Source organism: Phyllostomus discolor, chromosome 1 (genome assembly GCF_004126475.2).
Source record: "Phyllostomus discolor isolate MPI-MPIP mPhyDis1 chromosome 1, mPhyDis1.pri.v3, whole genome shotgun sequence".
In the NCBI taxonomy this organism is placed as follows: domain Eukaryota; kingdom Metazoa; phylum Chordata; class Mammalia; order Chiroptera; family Phyllostomidae; genus Phyllostomus; species Phyllostomus discolor.
In genome coordinates, this window is record NC_040903.2 from 1,122,169 (window position 1) to 1,136,381 (window position 14,213).

A 14,213-nucleotide genomic window follows, 5' to 3' on the forward strand; every position below is an offset into this window, starting at 1 on the left:
TGGCAGTCAGAAACTGCCGTGTTGGCCAGGAAGTCCAGCGGTGTGTGGTGCTCGCCAGGATGGCGGTTGAGGCCTCGTTTCCCCTCACCTGTGGGAGGTAACGCCTTGTTCACGCTCAGACCGGAGCCGTCTTTCCATATCACAAAACCGTGCTCAGGTTGCTACTGCTCTGTGTGCCAGCTAATTTCTCAAAAGAAGCTTTTGTCTCAAGACTGCAGGCCAGCTGGATGTGGCTGTGTCCTGGGCACAGTCTCCTCGTCTGTCAGATAAGAGGGTTTTGTTAGATGACCTTGAAGGGCTTTTCCAACTTTTTGATTTTGTGGCTGCCACTCCTTGGGTCCCGCGCTGCAGGGGTCTCTGAAGTGCTGCTCCCCGGCGCTGTGAGAGGACGGGCTGGTCCTCGCGTTCCCAGTGCGACGGCGTACCCCCAGACCTTCATCTGGGGGTCCTGGTGAGGGCCGCCCTGCTCTCTGTTCCCGAGTCCCGCGTCTCACGGGGTCCCGTGTCAAGACCGGGCTTGTTCCTGTGTGTGTGTCGGGACCCTGGCCGTTCACGAGCACTCAGCGCGCACACCTGTGTGTTCTGCCGCCGGCCCTCGTTCAGACTGGCCCTCAGAGCGGGCAGGTTGTCTGCGGAGGAACCCTGGGCGGAGGCCGGTGGTGGCAGGCCACCGTGCCACTTTCTGCGGGAGCCCTTCACTTGGCTGAGGGACGAGGCTGAGGAGAGCACCCACGCAGAACTGGGAATCGGCCCCCAGAGGTCACTGGGGATGTGGAGGCGTGCGCACTTTTACTAACGGCGAACCGTGTCCAGAGTGGCTATCTTGCCTGGGGATGTTGGGGAAGGGAAGTGTTTGGCCTTCACAGCCAGCAGAAGGGTCACGTGCCGGGCATCGGGAGGGACCAGCGTCTGCGAATGGGCAGCTCGCTCAGGCTCGCGCTTCGTGACGTCTTGTTGGGCTTCCGGGACGGGCTCCTTCTGAGGCTTCTCACTCCCGTCTCTGTGAGGCTCGGCTGCAGAAACAGCCCCACTGGTGTACACAGACAGACAGGTGGCGGGGCGGAGGGTGAGCATGAATGTTTGGGAGGGGCACCCTGACTGGCTCCATGGGTAGGGTGCTGTCCTGCAAACCCAAAGGTCGCTGGTTCAATTCCTGGTCAGGGCACATGCCTGGGTCTCAGGCATTTCTGTTGGGGGTAAAATCTTTTTTTTTTTTTTTTTTTTTTTTTTTTTTTTTTTTTAGACAGGTGGTCTAAATTTGCTGATCTTTCCTGTAGTAAGTAGCTGTTAGTAGAAAATACCCAGCCAACTCAGTATTTTTGAGAAAATAAACAACCTGCCCCTCAAGGTAAAGGTGACATTTTAAGGAGGAGTAGAAAGTTACTTCTTGAAAAAACATCTTGGCTAGAGAGTAGAGAGCATTTTAAAGTTGACGTTTAGAGAGTTGTCTTGATAAGTGTGTGTGTGCGTGCGCATGAGTTAGGAATAATGTAAACGATCGTCTTCCTGCACATTTAAACCTGGAAATGAAACTTTTAGTGTGCTTTAAAGCTTCTTGTTGTAACATTTAGCTTTGAACTTATTAAATGCACAGAAATGTGATAACTTCTGATTACTGGGTAAGAACAAGGAGCTCTGATGAGAAAGGTGAAAATTGACTAGTTGAGTTTCACCAAACATCCTTGGGTAATTGATTGATGGGGTTGCAGTTGACCAGCACGATTTAGTAAGCGCGGAACGGGTGGCCCCCGGTGCCACTGAAGGAGAGGGGCCTTTCTGTAAGGACTGCGAGTGAAGTCAGCTTTCTAAAGAAGTGGGCTCACTCAAAAGTCTGGTTTTAACACAGAGCGTTACACCAAGATTTTATTTTATTTTACATTCGTGTTGATTTTTTTAAAGAAGGAGGCGGGGGGTGGGGCGGGGAGGAGAGAAAGAGAGAGAAACACGGACTTGCTTTTCCACTCACGCGTTCGTTGGTGGGCTGTTGCGTGTGCCCCGGCTGGGGACCAAACCTGCATCCTGGGCGTGTCGGGGACGGCGTTCTGGCCGACCGAGCGCCCTCGCCAGGGCCGTGCCAAGGCTTTAAAAACCAGAAGAGTACATTCAGTCACTCTGGTCTCCTTAAAATTTTTTCTTGATCTTCTTGTGATATAAAAAGGTTTTCGATATTGTTAATTTGAAAACAAGTAAGCAAAAATACCATTCTATTTTTGTCTTACTGTATGCTTCCATATTTCAAGTATTTTAATTGTGCGTCAGTTACACTCACCAGCTGTATCTGAGCACCCCATGGTGCTGGGGGAGCTGCGGGGCGGCCGCACAGCCAGGCTCAGGCCGCGCTCAGCACACAGTCCGCTGTGCTGGTGCAGGTGCAGGTGCTCAGGGCTCCCTGACCTGCCTGGCCGCCACTGCTTGGCCCCACCCTCAAGCCCCTGCCCCTGCCCCTCGCCCTGCGCCCCGCCAGCCTGTGCTTCCGCAGCACCTCGCACACCCGGGTCTGGGCTCCCTGCCTTTGCTCGAGCTCCTTTTCCGCACTCTGCCTCGCACTCACCTTCCCTTCCCCACCCACCTCCTCTGGGCCCTTCCAGGCCCGGGTCAGTGCCGCACCTCCGTGCAGGCCCCCCCCCCCCCCCCCCCCCCGGCTCTGCCGCAGCTGCCCCTGACGACACGCAGTGCGGGCCTTTTCCTGCGGGCGCGCTGTCTTGCACCCGACTGTCTTGTGCTACATCGGACCCTCGCTGGGCGCAGGCAGGCTTCTGAGGTGTGGCGCCTTGTTCGGGGCCACTGGGTGTTTGTTGGCCCAATCCAATGAAATGTAGAAGTAAGATTTTTTTTTTACATTATATAACAGTTTATTTGATTTGTTTCCTGTGTCCTTCTCAGAATAGAGGACCAGGGAGGGCAGGGAATCTCCTGTTCACCAGCCTGTGCTCCGTGCCCACGTGGCCTCAGGGCGGGCACACGGGGCTGCCCTGGGGGTGCCTGCTCTGCACCCAGAGCTTCCCCCACGGTGTTCTCCGGGTCTGTCGGCCTGGATGGGCATTAGGATGTGACCGCCGCCATAGCCTGGTATTTAGGGACAAGCCTTCTCTCCTTTCTGTGCCCCCACCTTCTCTCGTAATGGCACCGCTGGGCCCTCGGAGAGGCAGCCCTGGGCTCGCTGGCCACAGCAGCCTCCTGGGCCAGGAGGCACCTGCAGGGCCAGTTGCAGGGCAACAGGAAGCTGCCCCTTTCCATAGACCCCCCCCCCTTGATGTGCCTGAGACTTCAGGTGGTCTCCAAGATGCTGTGAAGCTTTCCCAGGCAGCCAGGGTTGGGGGCTTGGGGTCCAGAGCAGCTCGGGGGAGCCTGGGTCCTTCAGGAAGTCAGCACTCAGCCTCTAGGGTGCCCCACAGTTTGGCCCCGTCACGAGGTCGCAGAGCGGAGGGGCAGCGCTGTCGTTGTTGAGGCTCATTTGTTGTCAGCAGGTAAAGGTCAGACGGTAGGCTCTGGGGCCGGAGGCTTGGGGCATGGGTGTGGGGGGCCCAGATGAGCGGGAAGAGACCTAGTGTTGGGGTAGGGGCCCCGGGGGGGTGGGGCAGTCAGGGCGCAGAGGTCCCCAGCAGTAGCAGCCACAGCCCCCCAGGCACCAGAGCCAGCGACGGGCCTGTGGACAGCCCAGGGCATGTGGTGTTAGTGGGGCTGACGGGGGGCATCAGGCCACACGAGTCGGAAGGCTGCAGGCGGGTAGCGGAGGCCTCTGCACGCTGCTGAGCTCTGCTCCAGTACACCCACGTGCCGGACACGCCCGCGGGGCCGTGTGGGAACACCGGCACGTCCTTGCTGTCGTGGGCCCCTGACAGCGGGGGCACAGTTGCCTGGTGGTGGCGCCGGGGGCCTGCTCTGGCCGTCACTGCTGGTAGACCGGGGCTGCCTCTGGCCGGGAAGTCCGAGAACAGAGCTGCCGTGCAGCGGGTAGCCACAGAAGTGCAGATGGGAGAGTGGCCAGCGGTGACGGGGGTCAGCGTGTCCTCCTCGCTCTGAGCTGGCTGGCCTTGTCAGTGACGTCACAGAAACGGACGGTCTCTAAAACCACAGTGAGCTGCTGCCTCGTACTGGTGGAATGGCTGCCCCCGTCAGTGAATCAAACCGTACGTGCTGGTGAGGCTGCGGAGAAGAGGGAGCCTTGTGCATCATTGGTGGGAATGCATCTGGGGCAGCCCCTGTGGAGAACAGTGTGGAGCTTACTTAAAAAATAAAAAATGAAACTGTCGGGACCCAGTGATTGCACTTTGGGAGTATATTTCAGGAAAACCGAAACGCCAGTTCAGAAGAACGTGAGCACAAGGGTGCTCACAGCAGCGTTATTTGCGGTCGCCAAGATCTGGAAGCAGCCCAAGTGCCCATCCGTGGTGAGTGGATAAAACAGCTCTGGCACGCTGACACAATGGAATACTACTTGTCTGTAAAAAAAAAAAAAATGACGAAAAATTTTACCTTTTTTGACTCATGAGTGGAACTGGAGAACATTATGCAGAGTGAAATAAGCCAGTCAGACAAAGACAAATACCACATGATCTCACTTATACTCAGAATCTAATGAGCAAAAAAAATGAGCAAAATAAGAGTCAGAGGCACGGACCCAGGGAGTAGACTGACAGCTCTCCGAGGGGAGGTGGGGAGGGCCGGGTGTCAGGAGGGGGAGGGATTGGTCCAAGAACGTGTTTGAAGGACCCATGGACATGGACAACAGTGTGGGGGCTGCCGGGGGTGGGGGGCTGAGCGGAAGGAGGCAAAGGGGGGAAATGGGACAACTGTAATAGCATAAACAATAAAACATAATTTTTAGAAAGTCTCAGGCTGCTCCAGGTGAGCTGGGCTCTCACGTTGGCAGCGGTCACGTGGGCCCCCTCCACGAACAGGTAGACGCCCCGTGGGCTCCTGCCCAGCGGGTGCCAGGCTGCCTCTGCTCCCGACACACCAGGGCTGAGTCCTGCTCAGGGTCTCGGTGGGCCTCTTAGGGCACGCCCCCCAGTTCAGAGAGGCCCACGAGGTGTGTCACAGGGGGTCTTGGGATGCCTGCATGAGCACCACTGGGTTCCACACGTACTGGCCCCCTGGGGGGTGGCCTGTCTACCCTGACCCCGCTCTGTCTGCAGTCACTGGGGCCCTCAGGGCCTGGGATCCCCTTGGGGATCACGTACTTGTGGCCTCCGCCAGGGCTCTGTCAGTGTCCACGCTGGAGGTGAGCTGCGTGGCGGTGTCCTGGCAGCCCGGCTGCAGGGTGGCATCCCAGTGAGCACCAGCGTCGGCTCATCATGTTCCTGCAGGTGCCGGCTGGCGAGGCCTGTCGGCACCCTGGTTGTGACTGCCCCCATGACCCCCCGACCGTGATAGAGCCACTCACTGCCTCGGGTTGTGTCGTGCTGGTGGAGTCGGCCGCCGCACTCTCGCCAGCGGTCTGGCACTTGGTCTCAGCCCCGCGCAGGCGAGCCGTGGCCGTCTGCGCCGCCTGCCTCGTGCCATCCACGTTGTGTGTCTCGGCCAGAGCCACGTATGGGAGCTGGTCCACGGCCAGGGTGAGAGGGGTCTCAGGTCCCAGCTTGCCCTTCTGCCCTTTAAGGGTCTGAGCTGCTGTCATTGTGGAACCCCTGTCCCGTCCCCCCAAAAGATAAGAAGGTTCTTGGCAGCCGTCTGTGTGGGCTACAGCTTCTTGGTGGTGTTCAGGGCCTGGGCTGCCTGGCAGTCCCAGAAGGCTGGGCCTTCCTGTTCCGCTGTGATGCTGCCCAGAAGAGCCTCAGGCCCCGCAGCCACGGCAGTGCCCAGGCCCCCCACGGGCCTGTGGGGTAGTGGGAAGGTGGTGGGGCTGGGACCCTGGTGCCACCAGAGTGCCCAAGAATTGTTACAGTTGCCTGAAGGTTCCAGTGTGGCGCCCTGGCAGGTGTGGCTCGGTGGGCTGAGTGGGGGCCTGTGAGCTGTGGCGTTGCCGGCTGGACTCCCAGTCGGGGCACCTGTCTGAGTTGTGGGCCGGGTCCCCAGGTGGGGACGTGCGAGAGGCAGCCAATCAACATGTGTGTCTCTTTTTCTCCCTCCCTTCCCCTTTCTCTAAAAATAAAGAAAATCTTTACATAAAAAGTTTCAGTATCACATTTGAAGTATTAATTGTCTACTTTGTGAGTTTAGACAGAGTCTGGCCCGTGCAGTCCAGATGTTCAAACGTGCTCGACCACAAGCTGAGGTAGAACGCTCCAGGCACGGCTCCCACAGCGAGGGTGTGTTGGTGCCAGGGTCAGCGACCGCGGCGGGAAGGGACGCCTGCACGCGGAGACCGCTGTGCGAGGGGGGTGCCGGTTCGGAGCGCTCGCGCTCAGAGCTCAGAGCTCAGGAGGCAGCTGTGCGGATGTGCGCAGTCCACTCCAGGTTCGCTCTGTTCTGGCCCTGCTGCAGGGAGGGCCCTGTGAACGTCTCTCTCCCCCCGCCCCTCCCCGCCCCTGGGGCACAGAGCGCGCAGCTGCCTCGGGTTAGGCCTTCACGCCATCCCAGACCCCAGACCCCAGACCCCAGATGCCAGTCGGTTCGAGGCTGTCCCAGCTGGGTGTCGAGGTGCTCGTGGGCTCGCCCGTCCACACTCCGGTGGAGAGCCGCAGACCGGAGCCGTGCGTGGGCCCGCGGGGCTGGGGCGGCCTCGGTGGCCGGCAGTGGTGGGGTAAGAGCTTCTAAAACCCAGACTGTATTTAGCAGTGACACGGCAGCAGTCCAAATGTGGTTGTTCCGTCACATTTAAACATAATCGTGCAGGTGTGCGCTTAGTGCTATTTATCCTTTTTGTAAAAGACTTTATTCATTTGTTTTAGAGAGGGGAAGGGAGGGAGAAAGGCAGAGAAACATCAGTATGTGGTCGCCTCTCGCACGCCCCCTACTGGGGACCTGGCCTGCAACCCAGGGGTGTGCCCTGACGGGGAACCGAACCAGCGACCCCTTGGTGTGCAGGCCGGTGCTCAGTCCAGTGACCCACTCCTGCCAGGGCGTGTTGGTTGGGTTTTTCTGGAGGTGGACCCCCGAGTTACTCTCGAGAGCCGAGGGGAGACCGTCTGGGCCGCCTGAGATCGGCCCTCGCCAACCCGCAGGTACATCCGTCACGTACCTGGAGCACCTGTCACACGTCCAGACGGTTCTCAGCACTCAGGATGCTTCAGTGGGTGATGCGGGGAGAGACGGGGATGCGGGAGACGGCGGTCAGGCTGGGGTGTGGGCATGGTGCCACAGTGTTGGGGGGCGAGCGAGTGGAGCAGACCCCGGGGGAGGGGTGTCCTTGGCGGAGGGACAGCAGGCGGGGAGCCCCTTGGCTCCAGGTTTTTATCTCAGCAGACTGCAGTAAGGTAGGGGACCCGAGTGTCGCCTGGAGTCTGGTCTGGACCACAGCTTCCTGGTGGTCCTGGGCCCACGTGTTCGCCCCCACGGGGTGGGCACTGGCGTGTGGAGGCGGCCCTGAGAGCACCGTGGACCCCATCTCCCGCTGGTGCCCCTGGAAGCGGGCCTTGTTCCCAGGGTCAGGTGATTCACGGGCAGTGGGGGCTTTTCCGCCTGAGATTCCTGAGTCACGGGAACTTCAGGGGCGACCCCTGATCTGGTCTTTCAAACATCTAAAGGGGGTGTAGCAGCTCTTCGGGACCGGCAGGTCTGGGCGGCCGGGCAGCAGGTAGTTGGGAGCCCTGGCGGCCCGTGCGGGTCTGCACTCCCGCCCGCGGACAAGGCCCCTCACTGCTCTTCTCGGCCGCCCGAGCGCAGGGGCCGCCCAAGCACAGGGCCGGCGAGCTGCACAGGCCGCTCCGTGAGCCTCCTTCAAGAAGCGCGTTGACGATGTGCTCCGAAGACACCGGCACCAGCCGGATCTCCGTTTTTCCTCCGTGCATGTTACATGTTCCCCGAGTGTCCCGTGAACTGGGGGAGAAGAGGGTCACTCTCGGTCACACGCCTGTCCCCGCTTCCGCGTGTGACACGGCAGTGAGGGGTCCTCTGGCTCGCTCTTGTGACCGGAGTCACTGAAGCTCTCCCTTTGACGCCTGAAGTCCCACGGTGACTCTGGGGACGGCCCTTGGCACATGGAGACACAGGCTGTGTGCAGACGGAAGGAGGTGTGCCAGTGACCACCTGTGCGGGCCCCGGGGCGCGCCTTCCCGGGGCAGGGCTCGGCTGTGGGTGCCCGGGCTGGTGCTCAGCGCCCCCTCCTGGTCTGGGGGCTTTTGTGCCTCTTCCTTCCCTTCCTGCCCATCCCTCCCCTTCTGGTCTTCGTGCTCCAGACAGAGTCAGAGGTCGTTTGACGTGCAGGGACAGGAGGCCGCCCGCCTTAACCGATGCGGAATGCCCAGCGCAGGCAGCCGGGGCTCCCTGCCTGTCCTGCCTCTCCTCCTCTCTGGGGCGGCCTCTCTGAGCCTCTGAAAGGGAGGCTCCCCGTCTGGCCGGCCCGAGGGCCCCTCGGGCGCTGTTCTGTGGGGCGCCTGCTCCCACGGCCCGGCTCCTCCCCCCGGGCAGCTCGGTCGAGCAGGGACGGGCCGACGCCGCTCTGGGGTTCGGTGCGCGTTCCTCAGAGACGACCCGGCCGCATCTGTGATACACCGGGCCTGCTCCTCTGACGGCCCGCTGCGGCGGCTGCTGTGTGCCCGTGGGCACATGGTCCCTTCCGAGGCACGAAGGAGGGTGCAGGGCTGGGGGCACAGGGCGGGGGGCCCTGGGGCGCTCTGCCTGACTGGAGCCACCCTGCAGGTGAGCTTGGAGAGGAGCCGCATGTGGGGTAGGACAGTGCGCGTCTGCACGCGGCGGGAGGCTGTTGGTGTGGCTTCTGAGCGGCGGGGGCCTCTGCGGGTGGCCTGGGTGCGGTCCTGCCCAGCAGCGTTGTCCGTCGCTTTCCCAGCGAGCCGTGGTCGGGACATCAGCACGGATCGCACAGGCTGAGCGGCAGCTAGACGTTCAGCCCAGAGTCACACCCCAAGCTTGCTTTCTGGTGCCACTTTCTTCCCCTGAATGCGGTCTCATAGCGCACCTGGTGGGGACCGCGTCGTCTGAGGAGGCAGCCTCTCGGCAACCGGCACGGCTGGGGTGGGCACCTGGGCATTCTTTCCAGCTTTGCCGGGAGCTCGCCGTGTGGCCCAGAGAGTCTTCTGCCATCTGTTGGGTAAAGTGAGAGACTCGATGAGCTGAAAGGCCGCAGGCCGGGCCCGTGGGCCCAGCTGTAGGGGAGCAGGGGAGCCGCGTGCCGGCCCAGCCTCGGGTGCGGCGCTGGAGCCTGGAGGAAGAGCAGAGGGCAGTGCCGCCCGGGACCTCACCCTCTCGGACAGGCCGGGCTTCTGAGCAGCAGAGCAGGCTGCCCTGGCCGTGGGCAGGAGGGCGGTTTGCGGAGGAACGGTGGGCCCTGCGAGACAGGCCAGAGGCCCCTTGCAGTGCCGGCAGGAGGCGGCAGTGTGGGCGGCGGCGGAGAGGAGGGCACACGTTCCATCCACGTGGGACAGGAGCGTGGGCTGTGCGCGGCGTCTGACACGGAAACGGCCTCCACTGTGGTCGGGGACAGTACAGAGGGCTGGCGCTGGGGAGCCGGTCCTGCCTTTGGGGGCCGCACTCGTTTAGGACCAGGCGCTGCACTGGGCGCGCCCCAGCACCAGATGGGCCGGGCCCCCTCCCCCCTCCCCCTCCCCACTGCATCCTGTGCTCGCCCTCCCCTCCTGCTGCACGCACCCCCTTCTGCCCCGGCTGCGTGGTCGGGTGTGCGTGAAGCTGTGTGCTTTAGAGGAGCCCTCGCCCGTGTCCATGTGTCTGTCCCTCGTCGCGTGGGCCACGGGCTTTGCTGACTGCTTCAGGCAGCCCCGTGGGGAGCTCCGCCCGTCCCGTGCGGCTCCCGTTTGCCCCCGCGAGTGCCTGCGGTGCGGCTGCGCCCGCACAGGCGCGGAGGGCCTCATCTGCCACTCCCGCAGCACCGTCCGTCTCCGTGTTCGGGCGGGAGCCTGGGAGGGTGATGAGCGGAAGAGGGACAGGCTGCCACCGAGACCCGGAGGAGCTCCTTAGGGGCCTTGTGTCTGGACTAGGGCAGGTGTCTGACGGGGTCTGCAGTCTGTCCCCTCAGCTCTGCTCATGGGATGTGGGGATTGGGGTGGGGACCTCCTTCTCGGGGCAGGCGGGCGCTCCCTCCACCGCGGCCTTGGGGGCTGCAGCGTGTCAGTGTGGCCGTGCACACGGCGAGTGTGAAGTGCCTGGGGACAGACACCTCGGGAAGGTGTGGATCAGGCGCCCTGCCACAGAGGTTGGCGTCCCAGACGGACTCCAGGTTGCTGTGTGCTCCCAGTGGTAGGGGGTGAGGCGAGTCGGGGGCAAAGTGTAAGGAGAGGCCAGGGGCGGGGCCTCGAGGCTCCCTAACATGAGGGAGCTGCGACCTCTTTTCTAGTGTTAATGCTTACATCTCAATCGCCTTAAGTGCGTTTGGAGCACAGGAGTGTTAAATATTAGAGGCACATTCAAATCAGCAGCGACGTTAATGCATCAGTTAATTCTGGTCACCAAAGAGTTATTTACGTAATAGGTCTTAACCTTAAACACTCCCCACCCCCCATATTTGCATTGCTCCTTGGCCTGGGCCCTGGGGCAGAGACAGCTGGGAAAAATGTATCAGCATTAATGTTGCTATTCTTGGGAGACGGGTCAACATTTTGGAAGGAAGCTTAGTTTAGAAATACGTACGGTGTCGGTGTCCGGTCCCCTGAACGGTCGTCGGGGGTTGTGTGCGCGTGTGTGCCTCGCAGCAGCCTCTCGCTCCGCCTGAAAACGGGAGGAGGGGAGAGCTCCCCTCCTCGGAGAGCTGGCTTCGTCCTCGGGCTTGCTGGTCCGGCCTTGAGAAGCATTGACTCTGGCTCAGGACCCCGTCTGCCCTCCGCGTGGGCGGCCGCGGCTGGCTGCGTGGCTCTCCGGACCATGCCTGCAGGCGGTCCCACATTACGCCTGCGCTTGCACCCTGCTCCCGAGCGTCTCGTTCAGAAACAGCCCCCGTGTCGTTTGGGTGTTTGACACTCACTTCACACGTGCAGTGCCCAGAGCAAACCCGTGGTTCTTGCTGCTGCCCCGGCCTGCCCCCGTGCCCGGCATCTCTGTGACTGGCACGCCCAGGGCCGGGGTGGCTGGGCCCGTCCTCCTCGGGTCGTCGGCAAGCCCTGTGGCCCTGCCTGGGACACCCCTGAGTCTGCCTGCTCGGCTCCTCCTGCGCCTGGAGCCTGGAGCAGTCTCAGGTGCATTGTCACCTTGCTGGGGGTTCTTCTGAAGGAGAGGACGGGGCCATGCCGTCCCCTTCCAAGACACCTCCCAGCCTCGGCCTCCCTCCTGCCTGCAGCTCCCCGCCCCCCAGCACCTCCTCCCGGATGCCCAGTCGGCTGCTTGTCTGTCCTTCGAGTTGCCGTCGTCGCCCGATGTCCTCCCGCGGCCCCACTGTCCACCTTGGCAACTTCCTTTTCTTCTGCAGGGGACCGGCTGCCCCTGGGCGTGAGCTGGTCATGCTTATGTGTGTGTGCCTGCTGTCCCTCAAGCCAGCAGGGCCTCCCTGGGACTCGTCACTGCATGCTGCTGCGTGGCCTTGCAGCAGGCCTGCCACCTGGCGGCTTCAGACACCTGAGGGGGAGGCCCTCCCACTGGGAGCCTTCCACGCATCCAGTCCAACTCCTCCTCACCCTTGACCGCTGGGTCCCCAGCGGTCTTGTCGGCTCTCCCATCACGGAGAGCACACGGCCACCTCGCTCCTCAGGTGCAGACGGCTTCCCCCTGTCTCGTGCCCTTCCTTTGTCTCATCTCGCCTCTCCTCTGCACACGGTCCTGTTGGAACGGGTGGACCAGGCCACTCCCGGCTCCCGGCACCTCCCCCTCGTCTGGCCTCCTGCCCCCGGGCCTTTGTGCTTGCTCTCTGGAGCGCCCCTCCTGCAGCCCAGTGTGGCTTCCTGTGTCCAGGTGTCTGTCTCCTGGAGGGACCCTCCCTGGCCACCCTGAAGGTCCCCAGCCCCGACCCCAGCACCCTGTCCTGCTCTGCGTTTGCTTCCGTCGTTGCCGTGGTCCACTGTGCTGCACGGTCTGCTTCCCTGTCTTGCTCATGGTTGTAGTCTTTGACAGGGACGGTGGTGCCCAGCACAGGGCTCTGCCTGGACCCGGGAGTGCTGGCCGACGGACAGACAGACGCCGGGCAGCTCGACTGGCCCTTACGATTTCTGGCTCGGGGGCCTTTACAGCCTTGGGGGGCAGCCTCTCCTCTGCTGGGCGAACAGGCGGCCTGGGAAGGGACAGAGGCCTGGCTGCCCTGCGGGTGGTGCGGGCTGCGTTCCTGGACCAGGGACAGGAGGTGGCTTTGCTGAGGGTGAAGTCAGCACGCTGTCTGACACGGTCGTAATTTAGACTTCCCTGGTCTGTCGGGACAGAGAACTCGGCAACTTCCGTGGCGCTCCGCAGTGTGCGGGGCATCCGGAGCCTTCCGGACATCACCGGGAGGGAGGGCTCGGTTCTCTCCCCTGGCACCACAGACATGCACTCAGGTGGCTGCTGGGCTGGGTTTGGTCGAACCCTGGGAACCCTGTGGGTGTGCCACGGGTGGGTGTGCCACGGGTGGGTGTGCCACGTGCAGCCAGTTTTGATCCCTAGCTGATTGAAGCAGGTGAAACATCTGTGTGCGAGTCCCCCTTGGGTGCCAGCGCTGCTGTCATTCGTTGGTTTGTTCTCTCGGGCCGTGCTGGCCTGGAGTGGGGCCAGCTGGGCGGTCGGGCTCTGTCGTGCCGGTGCCCACCTGTGGTTTCATAAGCACAGCACGCCCAGTGACCTCGGGTGTGCGTGAGCCTTGGCGCGTGAAGACAGGGAGGAGCCGAGGGAGAGCCCAGTGGGCCTGGGTGGTTGGGTGGGCCTTGGAGGGACCTGGGCGTGGCGGGGGAGCTGGAGACCTGAAATCCTGGACTTCCAGCCAGGGGAGCCCTGGGCCATCTCCCACGTGGGCACCTCATGTGGCCAGAGGTCTGCGCCCTGGGGTCCCGTCACCTCAGTCCCACCGTGCTGTGTGTGGTTCAGACCCTTGGCAGAGCGTCCTGGTCCCTGGAAGGCTCCCCCCCGCTTCCCCCACAGCTGCTCTCCGGGTGCACCTCTCTCGGACCTCCCCTCTCAGGACGCGCAGGACAGCTCCCCTCAGGGGCAGACCGTGGCCTCTGGCTGCTGTCCTTGGGACGGCGAGCCTGCTTTTCACCCTGGAGCCTGTCGAGTGTTTTTGAGGCTAACCTCACGTTCCCGTTAGGGTGGTTGACAGTCTTCTGGAGAGGAGTGGGGGTAATAATCTTGCCTCTTCCTCCTGCCCTGGAGGCTCCCGCCCTCGCCCTGTAGTTTAAGACCGTCCTGGAAAAACAGACATTGCCGAGGAGTGGCTGGGGAGGAGCCAGCGTGACTGCTGCGAGCCGGGAGGGAGGCTGGGCCTCAGGTGAGTGGCCGCCAGCAGCTCCTGCTGTGCAGCTTGCACAGCCCCCCTTGGTGGGGGGACCACCTGGCGCCCGAGCACATGTGCAGACACACCTGGGAGGTGGCTCTCAGCGTGGTCGATGGCAAAGCATTCTGGCACTTTCTTGGTCTGAACATTGTGACTGACACGTCCCAGCCGCAGGAGTGAATACAGAAGCCCGGCGAAGGGGCAGCGTCAGACCCCTGCTGAGGCGCCCTTCATGGCGCCACTGTTTCGTTCGGAGCACGGAGGGTTTCTGGACACTGCGTCCAGCTTCGTTCAGCACTTTCCCTGCTCGCCGTTTCTTTCCAGAAACACACGTGCACGTTGTGATTTCAGAGCTACATACAACATTTTAATGACTTTGCTTTTGTAGATCATGTTTTGAAAGTAGAAACTTTATCTTTTTATTTTATTCCAGACTCCTTTTAACTTCGGCGTGAATCACAGAGCCCCCGCCTACCCCGCCGGGGACTACTGCCTGCTGTGCCGGAGCGAGCGGAAAGACTCGTCCTTCCCGGAGAGCGGGGTGAAGCCTGCGAACAAACTGGCCCTTTCCGTGGCGCCCAAGGGCCACAACGTGCTGCACCTGCCGCTCTGGGTGTGTCCGGACTGCCGGCGGACCGTGGAGCAGGAGGAGAGGCGCAGCGGCCTGGACCAGCCGGCGGTGAGTGCCCTGCCGAGTTGGCCCACTGCCCGGCTGCCCGAGCCCGTGGGCTGTGGGGCCTGCCGGGCAGTGAGG

General features: G+C 62.2%; 1 protein-coding gene across 2 annotated transcripts in view; it reads left to right on the forward strand.

Moving 5' to 3' along the window:
- FAM193A (family with sequence similarity 193 member A) overlaps positions 1 to 14,213 on the forward strand; it is a 101,189-nt gene that overhangs the window by 15,648 nt on the left and 71,328 nt on the right. For both annotated transcript variants that reach the window (XM_036018129.1, XM_028503860.2), the window contains exon 2: positions 13,893 to 14,138. In XM_036018129.1, coding sequence (XP_035874022.1) covers positions 13,893 to 14,138 — 246 coding nt within the window. The remainder of the gene's footprint in view (positions 1 to 13,892; positions 14,139 to 14,213) is intronic.